This window comes from Toxorhynchites rutilus, chromosome 3, assembly GCF_029784135.1.
Source record: "Toxorhynchites rutilus septentrionalis strain SRP chromosome 3, ASM2978413v1, whole genome shotgun sequence".
In the NCBI taxonomy this organism is placed as follows: domain Eukaryota; kingdom Metazoa; phylum Arthropoda; class Insecta; order Diptera; family Culicidae; genus Toxorhynchites; species Toxorhynchites rutilus.
Genome location: NC_073746.1, coordinates 5,886,127 through 5,903,169, shown reverse-complemented (window position 1 = coordinate 5,903,169; position 17,043 = coordinate 5,886,127). Strand labels below are relative to the sequence as shown.

General features: G+C 41.0%; 1 protein-coding gene across 1 annotated transcript; it reads right to left on the bottom strand.

Annotated features, from left to right (window-relative positions):
* Positions 1-15,528: 15,528 nt before the first annotated feature.
* LOC129779967 (uncharacterized) lies at positions 15,529-16,489 on the bottom strand. Its single transcript, XM_055787779.1, has 2 exons — positions 16,159-16,489; positions 15,529-16,103 (listed from the first exon to the last, which is right to left on the bottom strand). The coding sequence occupies exons 1-2, from the start codon at positions 16,487-16,489 to the stop codon at positions 15,529-15,531; spliced, it is 906 nt and encodes a 301-aa protein (XP_055643754.1).
* Positions 16,490-17,043: the final 554 nt, after the last annotated feature.

Sequence of the window (17,043 nt, the reverse complement as noted above, 5' to 3'; positions counted from 1 at the left end):
AGTTACTATGGAGAGCCCTTCGTATAAGGTTAGTTCTTCAAGTTTTCTCCTGTTTGACATGTACATTTCTAAAAGCGTGTTGTGGTATCTCTCGACAATGCCATTGCTGTTACTAGTACTGGCAAAGTGTATATCAATATTTTGATTTTGGAGAAAGGTTTTGAATTTTGAGCTTCTGAAAGATGTGGCTTGATCACATGTTATAGTTTTTGGTAGGCCGAAAATTTTAAAGTATTTTGTAATTACTTCGATCAGCTCATCCGCCGTTTCATTCTGGATTTTGAAAATTTGGGCAAATTTGGAAAATGCGTCAACAAGGGTAAGGAATTTTTCACCCTCCTTGACGTACACGTCAATGAAAATGTTCTCTAATGGTTTGTCGTATGCTCTTCGAGTTATTGGAATTTTGAAGGGACGTCGTTCGTATTTAGCGAACTTGCAGTCCTCACAATTTTTTGCGAATGATTTGATCTTCGTAATCATATCGGGGAAGAAAACTGACTGACGAATCTCCTCGTATGTGAGCTTCCAACTTCTGTGGTTAAAATTATGGCTCTTACGAATAAATTCCTCTTGATCAGTTTTAGAAATAAGATCAGGGAGTTTTAGATTGCAAAATTGTACTTTCATGCCTTTGAATTGATCTTTCATTATTTTAGAACACAATTGTGCAATCTCTAGGGGAGCGAATATACCATTGGATATGGTCGGGGAAAGATAACTTTTAAGAATGTTTCGGATTTCATCTTCGGAATATTCTCCACGGTTGAAAGTATGCCTGCTGTAACCTGAAAATATAGAATAAAATATGTGAGCCGATTTTCTAGGATCGTTTGACACATTAATTATCAGCTGATTCCTAAACTTGTTAATTATTTCTGGTCCATATATCGGGTCATTTTCATAAAGCTCGTTTTGCAAAACGGTTTGAATATTTAGTTCAGATTCGTCAGCTCGTGGTATCCGGGATAAACCATCGGCCACTACATTTTGTTTTCCTTTTTTGTAAACCAACTGGAAATCGAATTGCTCCAGGTATAGCCGTTGGCGAGTCACTCGTCCTGTAGCATCTGTTAACTTGATTTCCTTAGTAAGAGGCTCATGATCTGTGTATATGGTAAACTGCCTACCATACAGATATGGCCGGAACTTTTTAGCTGCAAAATAGATAGCTAACAGTTCCTTGGCGGTGGCAGAATATTTCTCTTCCGCCTTTGTCAATGTTCTTGATAGATAGGCAATGGGTTTTTCACCTCCATTCACTATCTGTGTGAGGACCGCCCCGATCGCAAAGTTTGACGCGTCCGTAGTCAAAACGAACGGCTCGTCAAAATTGGGGTAGTGCAATAAGAGATCCGAACTCATTATATTTTTCAATTCAGTAAAGGCTTTTTCATATTCCGGAGTAATTTCTATGGATTTGGTTTTTCCACGAAGCACACTTGTCATCGGCTTTGCGATTTTAGCAAAGTCGGGAATGAATCTTCTATAGTATGAAATTGTTCCAAGGAAGGATTTTAGTTCCTTCGGGGTTTTCGGAAGAGGCCAGTTTTTCACTGCTTCAACCTTCTTGGGATTAGGTTTAACCCCTTCCGTAGTAACCACGTGACCGAGGAATTCAACTTCTTTACGAAGGAATTCCGACTTGTCACACTGAACTCTAAGGTTTGCTTCCTTTAGAGTTTTTAAAACCTTTTGAATGTCTTTCATGTGCTCTTCCAAAGAGCTGGAAAAAATTATGATGTCGTCCATATAGACGAAACATCTAATACCTAAATGTTTCCGTAATACCGAATCCATCAGGCGTTGGAATGTTGCGGGCGCATTCTTCAATCCGAACGGCATCCGCACAAATTCGTATTTCCCATGATCGACGTTAAACGCCGTTTTTGGGATGTCAGCTGGGTCTACCTCTATTTGGTGGAACCCGCTGGCCAGGTCGAGCACAGAGAAATACTGCGCATTTCCTAGACGATCCAAAATTTCGCTGATTTCCGGTATTGGATACCGATCAGACGGTGTGATTTTATTTAATTTTCTGTAATCTACCACTATGCGGTACTTTTTCGCACCTGAGTTGTCGACCTTCTTAGGTACGACCCAAATAGGAGAAGTCCAGGCAGATGAAGACTCTCTAATAATGCCTGTATCCAACATCTTTTGGATTTGTTCACTCACTATTTCTCTTAGATGGTACGGATATTTATATGTCTTTTGGTGTATTGGCTTGTTATCGGTGGTCTCTATTCTATGCTTTACTTGATGTGTAAAGGCAAGTTTTTGACCTTCCTGGAAGAAGATGCTTTTGAATGGCTGTAAGGTCTTTGCAAGAAGTTTGACCTCCTCTTTATTTAGATGATCCGCAGGGAAATTCAAATTCTCTTTTGGATTATCGGTTTTTATAAGAAAGTCTTTATTTTCGAATGGTTTCGACAATATAGGCTTCGGTAGGCCTTTTGAATGTACATGAACCATCGCACTATTATTCTTTGCCAAGTAAAGTCCCGGTTGGACTGAAACATTTGCAGTAATGTTAAGCTCATCTTCGATTAGAAACGTTCCATCTTGTAAAGTTGGAATTTTCATGAAAGTTTCGAAATTTTCGTGAAAATTCATGGAAGAAGGGAAATACCGGTAAAATTGGTACGTAGATTTCTCAATAATCAACTCGTGTTTATCTGTATTGATCACGGCTTTCAAGGCTGCTAAGTTTTCGTACCCTATGAGCCCGTCAAAAAATTTATGAAATTTAAACACATGAAATGGTAGTGCTCTGTTGACATCTTTCGGAAAAAGATTCGCGTGCACCACTTTATCCAAAATAAATTTTCCATTTTTGTTCGTGACGATGGCTGGCTGATCAGTCACTTTTGCGTTTGCCACATGTTCTGGATTCATATACGATTTGTTCGCACCTGTGTCTATCAAGAATTTTAAGATTCCCTTGTTAGATCGGTAGCGAATGTAAGGAATGAAATTGTTCAAGTTATTGTCTGGTCTTCCTCTCCTCTGTGAAAATTTACTTCGCGTGTATTTTGCACTTCGCACTCGGTCGCGTTATTGTCATCATCGTCATCATCATCATCACTATCCACGTCAACCTCGTTGGTGTTATGTTCCACGCGCGGTTTAAATTGCTGAATCGGTCGTTTGAATGCAGTTTTTGCGTTCGTTTCTTTGGCATATGCTCTGTAAGAGCTGTTGCTGTTGTTGTTATTATTATAGCCACCAGAACCACTGCTACTAGGGTTACTGTGCTGTTTGAAAATTTGTTTTGCGGGTTTCGTTCTACTTTCCGCGTTTTGATTAGTGCATACAGCCTGGTATGCCTCTTCTAAAGATTTTGGTTTCGATTGCCTGATAATGGAGGCCAGGGGCTCTCCGATGTTGTCCAAATATCGTGTGATTGTTATCACATCAACTACCTCTCGAGCCGATAACGGGTTCGAGGATAGATTGGCTTTTAGCCTAGTGTTAATTTCTTTGATTTCATTAAAGAATCTCAAATGATTCTTATCTCCTTTCTTCAAATGGAACATCGCCGACAAATTAGTGGCGAAGTCCTTCTGGTCCCCATATTGTTCGATGAGAACCGATTTGATACCGTGAATGGTATCGGGATCACCATTTGCGCATAATATCACGCGAGCGTCCCCTTTGATTTTATTTTTTATTGCCCGCAAATATATCGAGCTAAGCGAGTCGGGTTGCCCGTTCTCGCCTTTTATTTTAAACATTTCGTAAAGCTCGTTGACTTCCTTGAGCCAACTTGCCAATTCCTTTTTATTTCCGGAAAATTCCGACATATTTTTAATAGGGTCGGGGATGGCATATTTGTTGCCCTCCCTGGCCACTACCAATGCTCGGAGCTGTTCAAGCTCTGTTTTGAGTGCTTCAAGTTCACTGGCTCTTGTTTCCGGCATGATTGATAATAGAGTTTTAGATGTTGAAAAGTAATTCACTTACGGTTGTGTTTGCAGCATCCGGGTGATCCTTCGACGGCTGGTTACTCGTGCGGCGGGATCTTCCACTATTTTAACACCTCACGATCCCACTTCTGACACCACTTATGGGAATCGTGATATGCAAACACTTTTAAAAACTAACTACTTTCAACAATTTATTCACTTATCACTAATCACACGGCACCACCGGTGCTCCACAAGAACTGCACAGCGAAAAAGAGGGCGAGCCATGCGCTCGCGGCCCTCTTATGACTGCATACTGCTGACGCTGCACGCTCCACGTTGTCGACCGTAGGTTGGCGGACCCGAGTGGCGTGATGTACCAAACGGTTCCGTAACGATGAATGAATGAATGAATGAATGAATGAATGAATGAATGAATGAATGAATGAATGAATGAATGAATGAATGAATGAATGAATGAATGAATGAATGAATGAATGAATGAATGAATGAATGAATGAATGAATGAATGAATGAATGAATGAATGAATGAATGAATGAATGAATGAATGAATGAATGAATGAATGAATGAATGAATGAATGAATGAATGAATGAATGAATGAATGAATGAATGAATGAATGAATGAATGAATGAATGAATGAATGAATGAATGAATGAATGAATGAATGAATGAATGAATGAATGAATGAATGAATGAATGAATGAATGAATGAATGAATGAATGAATGAATGAATGAATGAATGAATGAATGAATGAATGAATGAATGAATGAATGAATGAATGAATGAATGAATGAATGAATGAATGAATGAATGAATGAATGAATGAATGAATGAATGAATGAATGAATGAATGAATGAATGAATGAATGAATGAATGAATGAATGAATGAATGAATGAATGAATGAATGAATGAATGAATGAATGAATGAATGAATGAATGAATGAATGAATGAATGAATGAATGAATGAATGAATGAATGAATGAATGAATGAATGAATGAATGAATGAATGAATGAATGAATGAATGAATGAATGAATGAATGAATGAATGAATGAATGAATGAATGAATGAATGAATGAATGAATGAATGAATGAATGAATGAATGAATGAATGAATGAATGAATGAATGAATGAATGAATGAATGAATGAATGAATGAATGAATGAATGAATGAATGAATGAATGAATGAATGAATGAATGAATGAATGAATGAATGAATGAATGAATGAATGAATGAATGAATGAATGAATGAATGAATGAATGAATGAATGAATGAATGAATGAATGAATGAATGAATGAATGAATGAATGAATGAATGAATGAATGAATGAATGAATGAATGAATGAATGAATGAATGAATGAATGAATGAATGAATGAATGAATGAATGAATGAATGAATGAATGAATGAATGAATGAATGAATGAATGAATGAATGAATGAATGAATGAATGAATGAATGAATGAATGAATGAATGAATGAATGAATGAATGAATGAATGAATGAATGAATGAATGAATGAATGAATGAATGAATGAATGAATGAATGAATGAATGAATGAATGAATGAATGAATGAATGAATGAATGAATGAATGAATGAATGAATGAATGAATGAATGAATGAATGAATGAATGAATGAATGAATGAATGAATGAATGAATGAATGAATGAATGAATGAATGAATGAATGAATGAATGAATGAATGAATGAATGAATGAATGAATGAATGAATGAATGAATGAATGAATGAATGAATGAATGAATGAATGAATGAATGAATGAATGAATGAATGAATGAATGAATGAATGAATGAATGAATGAATGAATGAATGAATGAATGAATGAATGAATGAATGAATGAATGAATGAATGAATGAATGAATGAATGAATGAATGAATGAATGAATGAATGAATGAATGAATGAATGAATGAATGAATGAATGAATGAATGAATGAATGAATGAATGAATGAATGAATGAATGAATGAATGAATGAATGAATGAATGAATGAATGAATGAATGACGATTTTCCTAGGCTTCTCAGTTTAAAAGTACGTTTCAGGGAAACATATTCCGGTCTGCACAACGACAAGTACAAAAGTACTCAACATCAAAAGATACCCTCAACTTGCATGTATTTGCAAAGCGGATTTCCCCAGGCACATTAATTTTGAAGTCCGTGTTAGGGAAACACAGCTCAATGGAAAAAAATACCCCCGATTTGCATGTTTTGACAAAGCGGATTCCCCCAGGCACATTGATTTTGAAGTCCGTGTAAGGGAAAGACAACTCGGTGGGAAAAAAATACCCCCGGACTTGCATGTATATTTGCAAAGCGGATTTCCACAGGTACATCGATTTTGAAGTCTGTTTTGGAGAAACCGTAAATCGGGCCAATCAAAACTTGGCAGTTAGGGCGTTTGGATAACGGTTGACATTTTACAGTTATTCAATTGTTCATCTCATGAAAAATTAAATTTTATTAATTATGATAGACATGTAGAAATATTTCCTATCAATTGATGCAAACATCTTTCTGATCTGTTAAGAAACGTTCGAGTTATAAGCATTAGAAATACGGGTAGGGTTAGCACACAAATCGGCAGAACAAATGTATGAAAAAAAGGAAGTTCTTCCAGTTTTCATGAATTTAAACCTCTCTAAACGAAGCGAATTGTAATGTATAGTATATCAAACAAATCATAGAGAATTTGTGATTCGATTGGTATGGAAATCATGAGAATTCGTTCACAGTGAAAATAGTTATTAACGTTAACTTTATTTCATAAAAACGTGACCTGTTTTCTGATTTGGCACCCTTCCTGAAAGACGTAGTTCTACGTCAAAAAGTAAAATGTCAATTTTGGAGCTTACGTCACTTTGCGAGATTACGGCAGTGTAGGTTCCGGTCATACAGAATCCATTTGAAGTACTTGTACTAGTTAGGTTTTCGCTGTTTCGAGATTGAAAAATGAAACACGACATTTTACGAACAATGTGTTATTTTTTTTTATATAATTCACTTTTTATTTCGACCCTTTTCGAAATGTTTCTGAATACCTGTATGAATGAAACATTATATTAACATTCACACAACCGCGGTCTGTATTCTACTTTGTTGTTCTCATTTGCGTACGAAGATCAAAATATGTATGTTTATTTTCAATGCTAACATGGACACAATTAGTACGCGAATGGCTTTAATTTTTCCTGTAAAACGTCGGGTTGGAAGTAAAACTTATAATTTGCTCCTGCGACAACATAACGGAATCGTCAATCATATTTTATCCGCGCTGTTTTTTCGTCCATTTCATAACTTCTGCTGTCGATGGCTGACAGTGGCAGGAGAACTAACAACAACTACAATGGTAGTAAAACTGCACGCTATCCATTACTTAATGACCCATAAATTTGTACTTGCACATATCTACCGAACTGTAAAGAAGCTGGAAGCCGACGTGGACAAAGCGAATGAGAATGAGAATGAGACTGAATAAAAAAAAACCTATAACGAATAGTAATTATTCGCCGGCCTCGAGGGCGCAAAGACCGCGCTGCGTCTTTCAATTTGAAACTGTTTACTCCACCATCTTTTTGTTGTTATACCATATTAATGTCTTGAAAATGCTGTATAACACTTTCGGTCTATAATTTGTTATCTACACCTTCGCGCCGAACCGGGCCAAGTATATGGGGCGAGCTGTCGGTAAGTACCAACTTTCGGTGCATCTGGCCTGGCCGGGTTCGAACCGTGTACTTCGCTTCTGGTTCGGTAGTGTGAGTACACACCTTTCGAGAGAGGGTGGGTATGTGGTACAACAGACAGAGTAAGAGAGAGAGAAAGAGCAAGCGAGAAGGCAATTATTTCGAACGGCGCCGCGAGTTTTGGTTTGAAAATTGCTCCAAATTAATAAGCGCAATGGCTGAGCGAGAAAAATTCTCTTATTCATTAAATCTGATTGGATCTTTGACTGTATTTACGTTGTTGTGAAAATATTGATAATTACCGGTGTGCCGGCTGCTGATTGTATACTTTGAGCGTTCGACATGTTTGGCTGAGCCCGGGGATCGAATGCGGCGAGACCGCGGCAAATCAGTCAGGTAGTCACAGGTATACAATGTTGGGGCGCAATTACTTGCGGCTTTCGTGGTTGATTGGAGGAGAGACATGAGATCAACTCAGATACAATGTAAGACACTGTGCTACTGGTTTTATGATGTGCAGCAGCCGAAGCCGGGAGAAACTTGATGCTGCAGAAATGGGAGCTTAGAATAATTTTGCCCGAACGGTACGGTGGTAAGTTGAGACGTTTCTGATTGTTTACGTGGTGGCGCAAATGTAGAGAACGATAACAATATTTTGTGTCCAATCTTGTGATGTTTCTTAGACTATGATAGACCCCAATAACGAATATTTACGAAGTATTGCTATTTCTGGAACCTTGAACTTTGAACTTCAGAAACATCGATATTTACATTTCAGATATGATTTGATAGTTAATGAATTAAAACTAGAACATCATTGATATTACGCAAACCAGCACCAAGGAATGCATCCACGACATCACATCCAACAGTATCGACAGTTCTCTCGTCGTTAACACTTCAAGTCGTGCCAGCAGTAAAACAAATATCTCAAATTGTTTTACAGTAGTGGATCGAGTGATAATCTACAGAAAGCATAATATTTCCCTATTGTCTTGACTGGATTTGCTGCAGCTACTCTGAGTCTATTCAGAAGGGTAGAAGATAAATATATCGAAAAATGGCAAAATGCATCAAACAGCTCCAAATCGCAATCTATCAAAATATACTGTCCAATAATCAAAACTTAATTACTTATTGATCCGTGTCTGCCTGCTGGGCAGAACAAAGGGACGATGTCAGAAGTCTCCACTGTCGACGGTCATCTGCCATGGCTTTCACTTGCCGCCAGGCAAGATTGGCATCAACAGTTTAGATGTCATTGGCATCTATATCATCTGGCTCTGCCTCTTCTGCGCTGTCCTTGTGGATTCCAGTCGAGGGCCTCTCTGCAGATCTTGTTTGCTCCTCTCCTTAAGGTGTGTCTGATCCTCTTCCACTTACGTTCGCGAATTTCTGTAGCTATCGGGCGCTGATGACATCGGCGATGGAGTTCCACATTGGGTATCCAGTTGTGAGGCCACCATGCTCGAATTATATATCGCAGGCAACGATTAACGAAAACCTGCAGTTTTTGCGTTGTCTCCGCCAAGACGCACCACGTTTCGCAGGCGTACAGTAGTACGGATTTAACGTTTGAATTAAAGATTCGGGTTTTTGTATGTAGAGTGATCTGGTTTGAGCGCCAGATATTTCGTAGACCTGCTAAGGCAGCCCTGGCCTTTCTGATCCGTTTGGCTATATCGGTTTTGGTACCACCATTCGGCGTTGTGTGGCTCCCAAGACATTGGAACGTTTCCACCTGTTCAATTCTTTGTCCCGCTACTATGAAGCTAGAGGTATTGTCAGTGTTCACTACCATGGATTTAGTTCTGGCGACATTTACTGCGAGACCTGTTGCATGGGAGCTCTCGGAGAGGTCGTCTAGCTTGCTCTGCAAATCACTTCGACGTTTTTTTTTTTATTTAAATCGTTTATCTTTACAGGCACAGTTACATAGGTTTAAAGGAGCCGAACTCCTTACTGTATTGTTACTAGTATATATACATTTTTCCTTAATTCTAATGTTAATAATATAGGAAACCGATTACTCGCGGTCGACTCGAGTTTACATACATATTTTCTTCAGGAAAAGGAGGGCATATGAGGGTATATTGACAATGATCACACTCACACACTCAATCACACTCATCACACTCAATTCTTAAACCTATCTTATATCTAATATGTATTTACATTTCATCTTATTCTTAAGAAGGGATCCGATCTCTCACAAAGGAAAAGGAAAAGGAAAAACTAAGGGTATAAGGACAATCACACACGAAGATCGATAGCTTTAAGGAATACATATATTTGGGACATGTAATCAAGGTCTAACCGAGCCAACACGTCTCTCACCGGCACCATGGGCTGCCTTCCTCGGGCCCGAAGGGTGTCTTCTAAATTCGATCTGGCGACAAGATACAGCTCGCACGACCAAACAACGTGCTCGATGTCGTGGTAACCTTGACCACAAACACAAAGATTGTTGTCGGCAAGATTAATACGAAAGAGTAGCGCATCTAACGAACAGTGATTGGACATGAGTCGGGAGAAGGTGCGAATAAAGTCCCGACTCAAGTCCAGACTTTTGAACCATGTTTTGAGGCTAACCTTAGGGATAATCGAGTGGAGCCACCGGCCCAATTCATCTTCGTTCCATTTGCGTTGCCAGTTAACTATGGTATTTTTGCGGACTAAAGAATAAAATTCATTGAAGGCGATTTGACGCTGATAAATATCGCCTTCAACTGCACCTACCTTTGCTAATGAGTCAGCCCTCTCATTACCCGGAATTGAGCAATGTGAAGGGACCCAGACAAAGGTAATGACATAACAGCATCTGGATAAAGCACTCAAAATTTCTCGTATTCTCTCAAGGAAGTACGGCGAGTGCTTTTCCGGCCTCACTGAACGGATAGCTTCGACAGAGCTAAGACTATCCGTTACAATGTAATAGTGTTCAACAGGTCGTGAGGCGACGCTGTCCAGCGCCCAGTGTATCGCTGCCAATTCAGCAATATACACTGAGCAAGGATTCTGAAGACTGTGGGAGGTGCTAAAAAAATTCGTTGAACACTCTAAATCCTGTGGAATCATTCATAGAGGACCCATCAGTAAAGTACATATTATCACAATTGATATCCCCATACTTTGCATCGAAGATCGTTGGAACGATCCTCGATCGAAGATAATCTGATGTTCCATGGATATCCTGCTTCATGGACAGATCAAAATGCACAGAGGAATTGATGTAGTCAGGAAAACAAACACTGTTGGGAATATACGAAGAAGGATCAACCTGCATGGAGATGAATTCATGATATGGACTCATGAACCCAGATTGAAAATTTAGCTCGATCAGCTGTTCAAAATTTCCGATCACCAATGGGTTCATAACCTTACACCGGATGAGGAACCGAAGAGATAATAAATTGAAGCGATCTTTTAGTGGGAGTACGCCTGCCAAAACCTCGAGACTCATGGTATGCGTTGAGGGCATACATCCCAACGCGATACGGAGACAAAGATAGTGAATTCGCTCGAGTTTAATGAGGTGTGTTTTGACAGCTGATTGAAAACAGAAACTGCTATACTCCATCACTGAGAGAATAGTTGTTCTATACAACATTATAAGATCTTCTGGATGGGCTCCCCACCATGTGCCGGTAATTGTACGGAGAAAGTTTATTCTTTGTTGGCATTTTTTACTCAGATACCTAATATGGGCCCCCCAAGTGCATTTGGAGTCGAACCAGACCCCAAGATACTTGAATGACATAGCATGAGTGATCGGTTTACCCAAAAGTTGAAGCTTTGGTTTTGCTGGTTTATGCTTCCTAGAAAAAACCACCATCTCTGTTTTCTCCGTGGAGAATTCGATCCCTAGCCCATGGCCCAGGTTGAAAAATTATTCAAAGTATCTTGTAAGGATTCTTGCAGGTCGGATTCGTTTGATCCTACGACAGACACCACTCCATCATCTGCAAGTTGTCTTAGGCTGCAATTTTGTGTAAGGCAATTGTCAATGTCGCTTACGTAGAAGTTGTACAAAAGGGGGCTTAAACATGAGCCCTGGGGCCTCCCCATGTAAGAGACCCGACTTACTGCCGAATCTCCGTGAGAAAAGTTCAAATGTTTCTCACAAAGCAAGTTATATAACATATTATTCAATAGAGGCGGCAGACCCCGAGAGTGTAATTTGTCTGACAAAACCTCTATTGAAACAGAATCAAAGGCCCCCTTTATGTCCAAGAATACTGAAGCCATTTGTTTTTTTTCGGCGTAAGCCATTTGAATTTCTGAAGAAAGCAACGCAAGACAATCATTCGTCCCCTTGCCCCTGCGGAACCCATATTGTGTATCTGAGAGTAGGCCATTCGTTTCAACCCATCGATCAAGGCGAAACAAGATAATTTTCTCCAACAATTTCCGTATACAAGACAGCATTGCTATTGGGCGGTACGAATTGAAGTCGGACGCGGGTTTTCCGGGTTTTTGAATAGCTATAACTCGTACTTGTCTCCAATCATCCGGAACAATATTATGTTCCAGAAACCGATTGAATAAATTTAACAAGCGATGTTTCGCCACATCAGGGAGGTTTTTCAACAAGCTGAACTTAATTCTATCCGTTCCCGGAGCCGAATTGTTACAAGAAAGGAGAGCAAGAGAGAATTCTACCATAGAAAACCCGGAATCAAGATCGCACCTATCTTGTGGTATAACTCGAACAATTTTTTGCACGGGAGAGGAATCGGGACAAACCTTCCGTGCAAAATTAAAAATCCATCGATGTGAATATTCTTCGCTTTCATTCGTTGAAGAGCGATTTCTCATGTTTCGAGCCACTTTCCATAATTTTTTCATTGACGTTTCTCGTGACAAACCTTCCACGAAATTTCGCCAATAAGCACGTTTTTTTCCTTTGATCAAGTTTTTAAATTGATTTTCAAGGTCCAAATACGACTGAAAATTTTCAATGGTTCCACGTTTCCGAAAAGCTTTGAATGCGTTCGATTTATCCTGATAAAGCTTGGAACATTGGCTATCCCACCATGGATTGGGAGGCCTTCGGCGAAGAGTGGAACCTGGGATGGGTTTCGTTTGAGCGCGAACAGCGCTGTCATAGATCAAACGAGAAAGGAAGTTATACTCCTCCAATGGAGGTAAACCATCTCTGGAATTGATGGCTAGAGTAATCGCGTCGCATATTTTTTCCAGTCAATATGTCTTGTGAGGTCATATGCCATGTTTATAGATTCAGAAGAATTCGACCCAATGGTGATGGAAATTTTGATTGGCAAGTGATCACTACCGTTGGGGTCCTGGATTACATTCCACTTGCAATCTAACGATAGTGAATTCGAGCAAAGCGAGAGGTCAAGAGCACTTGGGTTAGCAGGAGGTTTAGGTACACGTGTTGTTTCCCCAGTGTTCAAAACGGTCATATTGAAGCTGTCACAAAGGTCATATATCAACGATGAACGATTGTCGTCGTACTGTTCCCCCCAGGCAGTTCCGTGAGAGTTGAAGTCTCCCAAGATTAATCGTGGCTCAGGAAGGAGTGAGCACATGTCAACAAGTTGCTTGCGGCTAACCGCAGCTCTCGGAGGCCAATACAAGTTGACAATACAGAGGTCTTTGCCTCTGATGTTTGCATGACAAGCAACAGCTTCGATCCCTCCAATAGGTGGAAGGTCAATTCTAAAAAATGAGTGACACTTATTGATCCCCAATAGTACCCCTCCGTATCAGTCATCGCGGTCCAAGCGTATTATATTAAAATCGTGGAAAGAGAGATCATTTTGAGAAGAGAGCCAGGTTTCGGACAGAGCAAAAACATCACAATTGAGTTTATGAATTAGAAATTTGAATGTATCCAATTTAGGGATAAGACTACGACAATTCCACTGTAAAACAGTGATATCTCCGACCTCTCTATTTAAATTAGACATCAAGAGAGATAATCATTGCAAGGAGGGGCCATGTTTGCATCAATTGCTGCAAAATTGTCTTTAGTACTGGAAGCATTGCGGTGACAATGGTTCTGATGGAGTCGGAAACATTAAAACACGTGAAGATTTGATCCACAAGGTCAGACAACTTTATAAATCCCGATTGGGAAGTTGAACTGGACGGAAAAACAGGGACAGTTGGGGTTTTTGATGTCCCCTCGAGTGCTGGGTTGTTCGAAGGTGAACTATTACCACGGAGGCCAGGAGGGACCTGATTTTGCTTATCCGCTGCACTCGATTTTTTGGGCAAGCTAACAGGGGGTATCACCGGAGGGACTTGTCCTTGAACTTTGGGAGTGGTCACATTTTTGCGCCGGGGATTCCCTTGAGAAATAAACGGCGTGCCCCCGTTAGCTGTATCCGCTTCCATTCCGTCAACTGGCAACGTAGCGAAGGCATTGTGTGTATTGATTGGTTGTTGTTCTTGAGCCAGTGGAGAAGCGCCCTTCAAAATTTCTGCGAAAGTGCGTTGAGAGCGTTCCCTCAAAGAGCGCTTCTGTTTCTCCCAGCGAGTCTTGTATGTTTCACAGGCTGAGAGCACGTGTGGGTATCCCCCGCAATATGGACACTTATGCTCAGTCGCACTGCAGGATTTCCCCTCATGTTGTTCTCCGCAAGTGGCACATCGTTCTTTATTGGCACAATAAGCAGCCGTGTGACCAACTGACTTGCACTTTAGACAAGTCATTGGCTTTGGAATAAAAAGTCGCACGGCTAACCTCAATTTATCTACCATCACGTAGTCAGGTAGAGCTGAACCAGCGAAGGTGACTCGAAACGAGTTGGACGGCGTAAATTTAGTGTCATTTCCTTCATGGGAGACTGTTCCGAGCTGGCGGCAACCCAAGATCTTAACAGTCGTCGAGGGCAGTTTTTTAAAACGGCCGGTACCTTCACTCGTAATGTATTCGCACGTCAAGCCCGTTTCGGTTATCACACCCTCAATTTCGACTATGTGAGAGGGAATGTAAACCCGATACTCAATTATAAAATGCTGATCGACAACAATCTTGTTTGCGTCTTTCCGGTCAGTCACGACAACTCGTAATTTGTTTGGTCTAACCTTCGAAATTTCCGAAACGGTGGTATACCTTGCCAGATCTTTCGCGATCTGCATGACTCTCAACGCTTTTCCATTAGGCTTAGGCCTGAAGAAAACAACCCAGGGACCAGTTCCGGGCGCATCTTCTGGATAGACCTTCACACGCGGGGTGGGAATAACAGGGGAGGAAGGCGAGGACGGGGATTGAAAGGGATCATGGACAGTAGGGTGGGATGGTGAAGGTTGAGAAGGAGCGAGGAGAACAGAGGGAGAAGACGAGGTTGAAGGTAAAGTGGGATCGTTAGAGGCAGATGGGAGATTTGCTAGTTTTTTGGAGGGAGGCTTGGTAGGGTTAGCTGACTCGTCCCCAGAAGAAGTATCTTCCGTATTTGGTACGCGTTTGAGTGACTTTTTTTTTTATCACTTAGGAGGGAACTGGAGTCAGAGACCTCCATATCCGAAGGTCCCCCACTCTCTGCCATTTTAAAATTTGCACTTATATTCTAAGTATTTTTTGTTTTTTAAACAATATTTCACAATAAAATAATTCACAAAAACAAAAAAAAACTTATAATTAATAAATATTTTCTCTGAGTATATTTAATCTTATTCACCTATGAACGCACTCCAGTGCAGATGAACGGGAGCGCGCTGAAAGCTCGTTGGTGGTGAGAATGTGCTTACGACACCACTACACACAGTCGTCGGTAAAAGCTTACCCGCACTGGTACTGTTGGCACGATGATTCGGCGAAAACTCCAATGTCGGCGAAGCAGCGACAAAATAAAAACCAATCCTTGGTTTTCCGATGTTGAAAGCCTCTATCCGCTTTCATTCAGGGTACTCCACTCACTATCCAGATAGCGAAATGAACTCTCTTGTCCCGTCTACAAGCCCTCTTAGCTGTCTTCTCCAGCTCGGCGTATCGTTGACGAGCGTCTGTCTTAGCCGCTCTGGTTCGCGCTCGCTCAATGCCAGCTTTCGCTTCTCTCCGCTCGTCGATCATCCTCCAGGTTTTATCTGAAATCCACTCCCTCTGCGTGCTGCGTACTTTGCTGAGGGTTTCATCACTGGTTGTGATAAAGGCGTTCTTGATGCTACTCCATAGCTCTTCAACAGATCCACTAGCTGGCAACTCCGAGGTTCGTAATACAAGTTGTTCAACAAATGCCCTTCTCATCTCAGAGTTCCCCAACCGACGGACGTCGTAACGACATCCAACTTTCTCCTCCCGCCGTTGAACGCGAACGACGCGCAGGCGTAGATCAGCGATGACAAGGTGATGGTCGGATGCAATATCGGCGCTGCGCTTGTTGCGTATGTCAAGAAGATTCCTTCTCCATTTTCGGCTGATGTGGTCGATTTGGTTTTCTGTTCGACCGTAGCGGGAAACCCACGTGACCTTATGCGCTGGTCGGTGGGGGAAGAGCGATCCAGCAATCATCATGTTTCATGTTGTTATTACCACAGAATTCTGTAAACAGCTCCCCGTTTTCGCTAATCTCTCCTAAACCCTGGCGTCCCATGACGCGTTCAAGGTCCGTATTGTTTGAGACAATCTTCGCATTGAAGTCACCTAAGCAGATTGGGATGTCCCCCTTCGATACTTTCTCAACCACACTCTTCAGCTGACTGTAGAAACTTTCTTTCTCCTGCAGGTCGGCAGCATCTGTTGGCGCATAGCATTGGATTGCTGTAAGGTTCCTAGCCCGTGTTCTGAATCTGGCAACGATTATTCTTTCGTTAATCGGTTCCCATCTCATCAGGGCCGCTGGGCTAGGGTCAGTATGTTTCATGTTCCGATTCGTGTCCGTGTTTTCATGCTAAAGGTCGTTGCCAATCTCCAGATTCTTTTTCTTTTTTCGTTTTCTGTAACGGGATGAATTTTCGGGAACAGTAGGTTGTTAGCCTAAGTTGCCTAAGTCATCGGGCGGGAGCCGCCTTTTGTATTCAGCTGCTCGCTTCGAGGCAGACGCTGTTTGACCCGCCCCTAACCTGGGAGCCGACGCTCTAGTAAGCTGCTCCCTCTGAAGAGAGGGGGCATGCATGCGATCAAGATGCGATCAAGATCTCACCGGGGTTGTTTACCCGATCTTCACTGTGGTTACTCGTACCCCAGGCAGCACCACGGGGAGGTAGGGATAGGAGTTACTGGATAAGAGGCTGAGGATCACTATTCGGGTCTATTTTATACCTGTAAGTACGCGGAGTACCGATGGTACGCATTATCCAGTCATTTACCACCCCAAATCAAAAGCCAAGAAGAATTCAAGAAGGATGTGAGAGAACGTCTATTGAAATTCAAATAAAAAAGAAACACGGAAAGCAAACGAGGAAGAAGTAACACTGT

Coding starts and splice junctions, on each gene's coding strand:
- LOC129779967 (XM_055787779.1), bottom strand. CDS start 16,489: ATGAAACATACTGACCCTAGCCCAGCGGCCCTGATGAGATGGGAACCG. Junction 16,104..16,158: donor GCTGTTTACAGAATTCTGTG/GTAATAACAACA, acceptor CCCACCGACCAG/CGCATAAGGTCACGTGGGTT.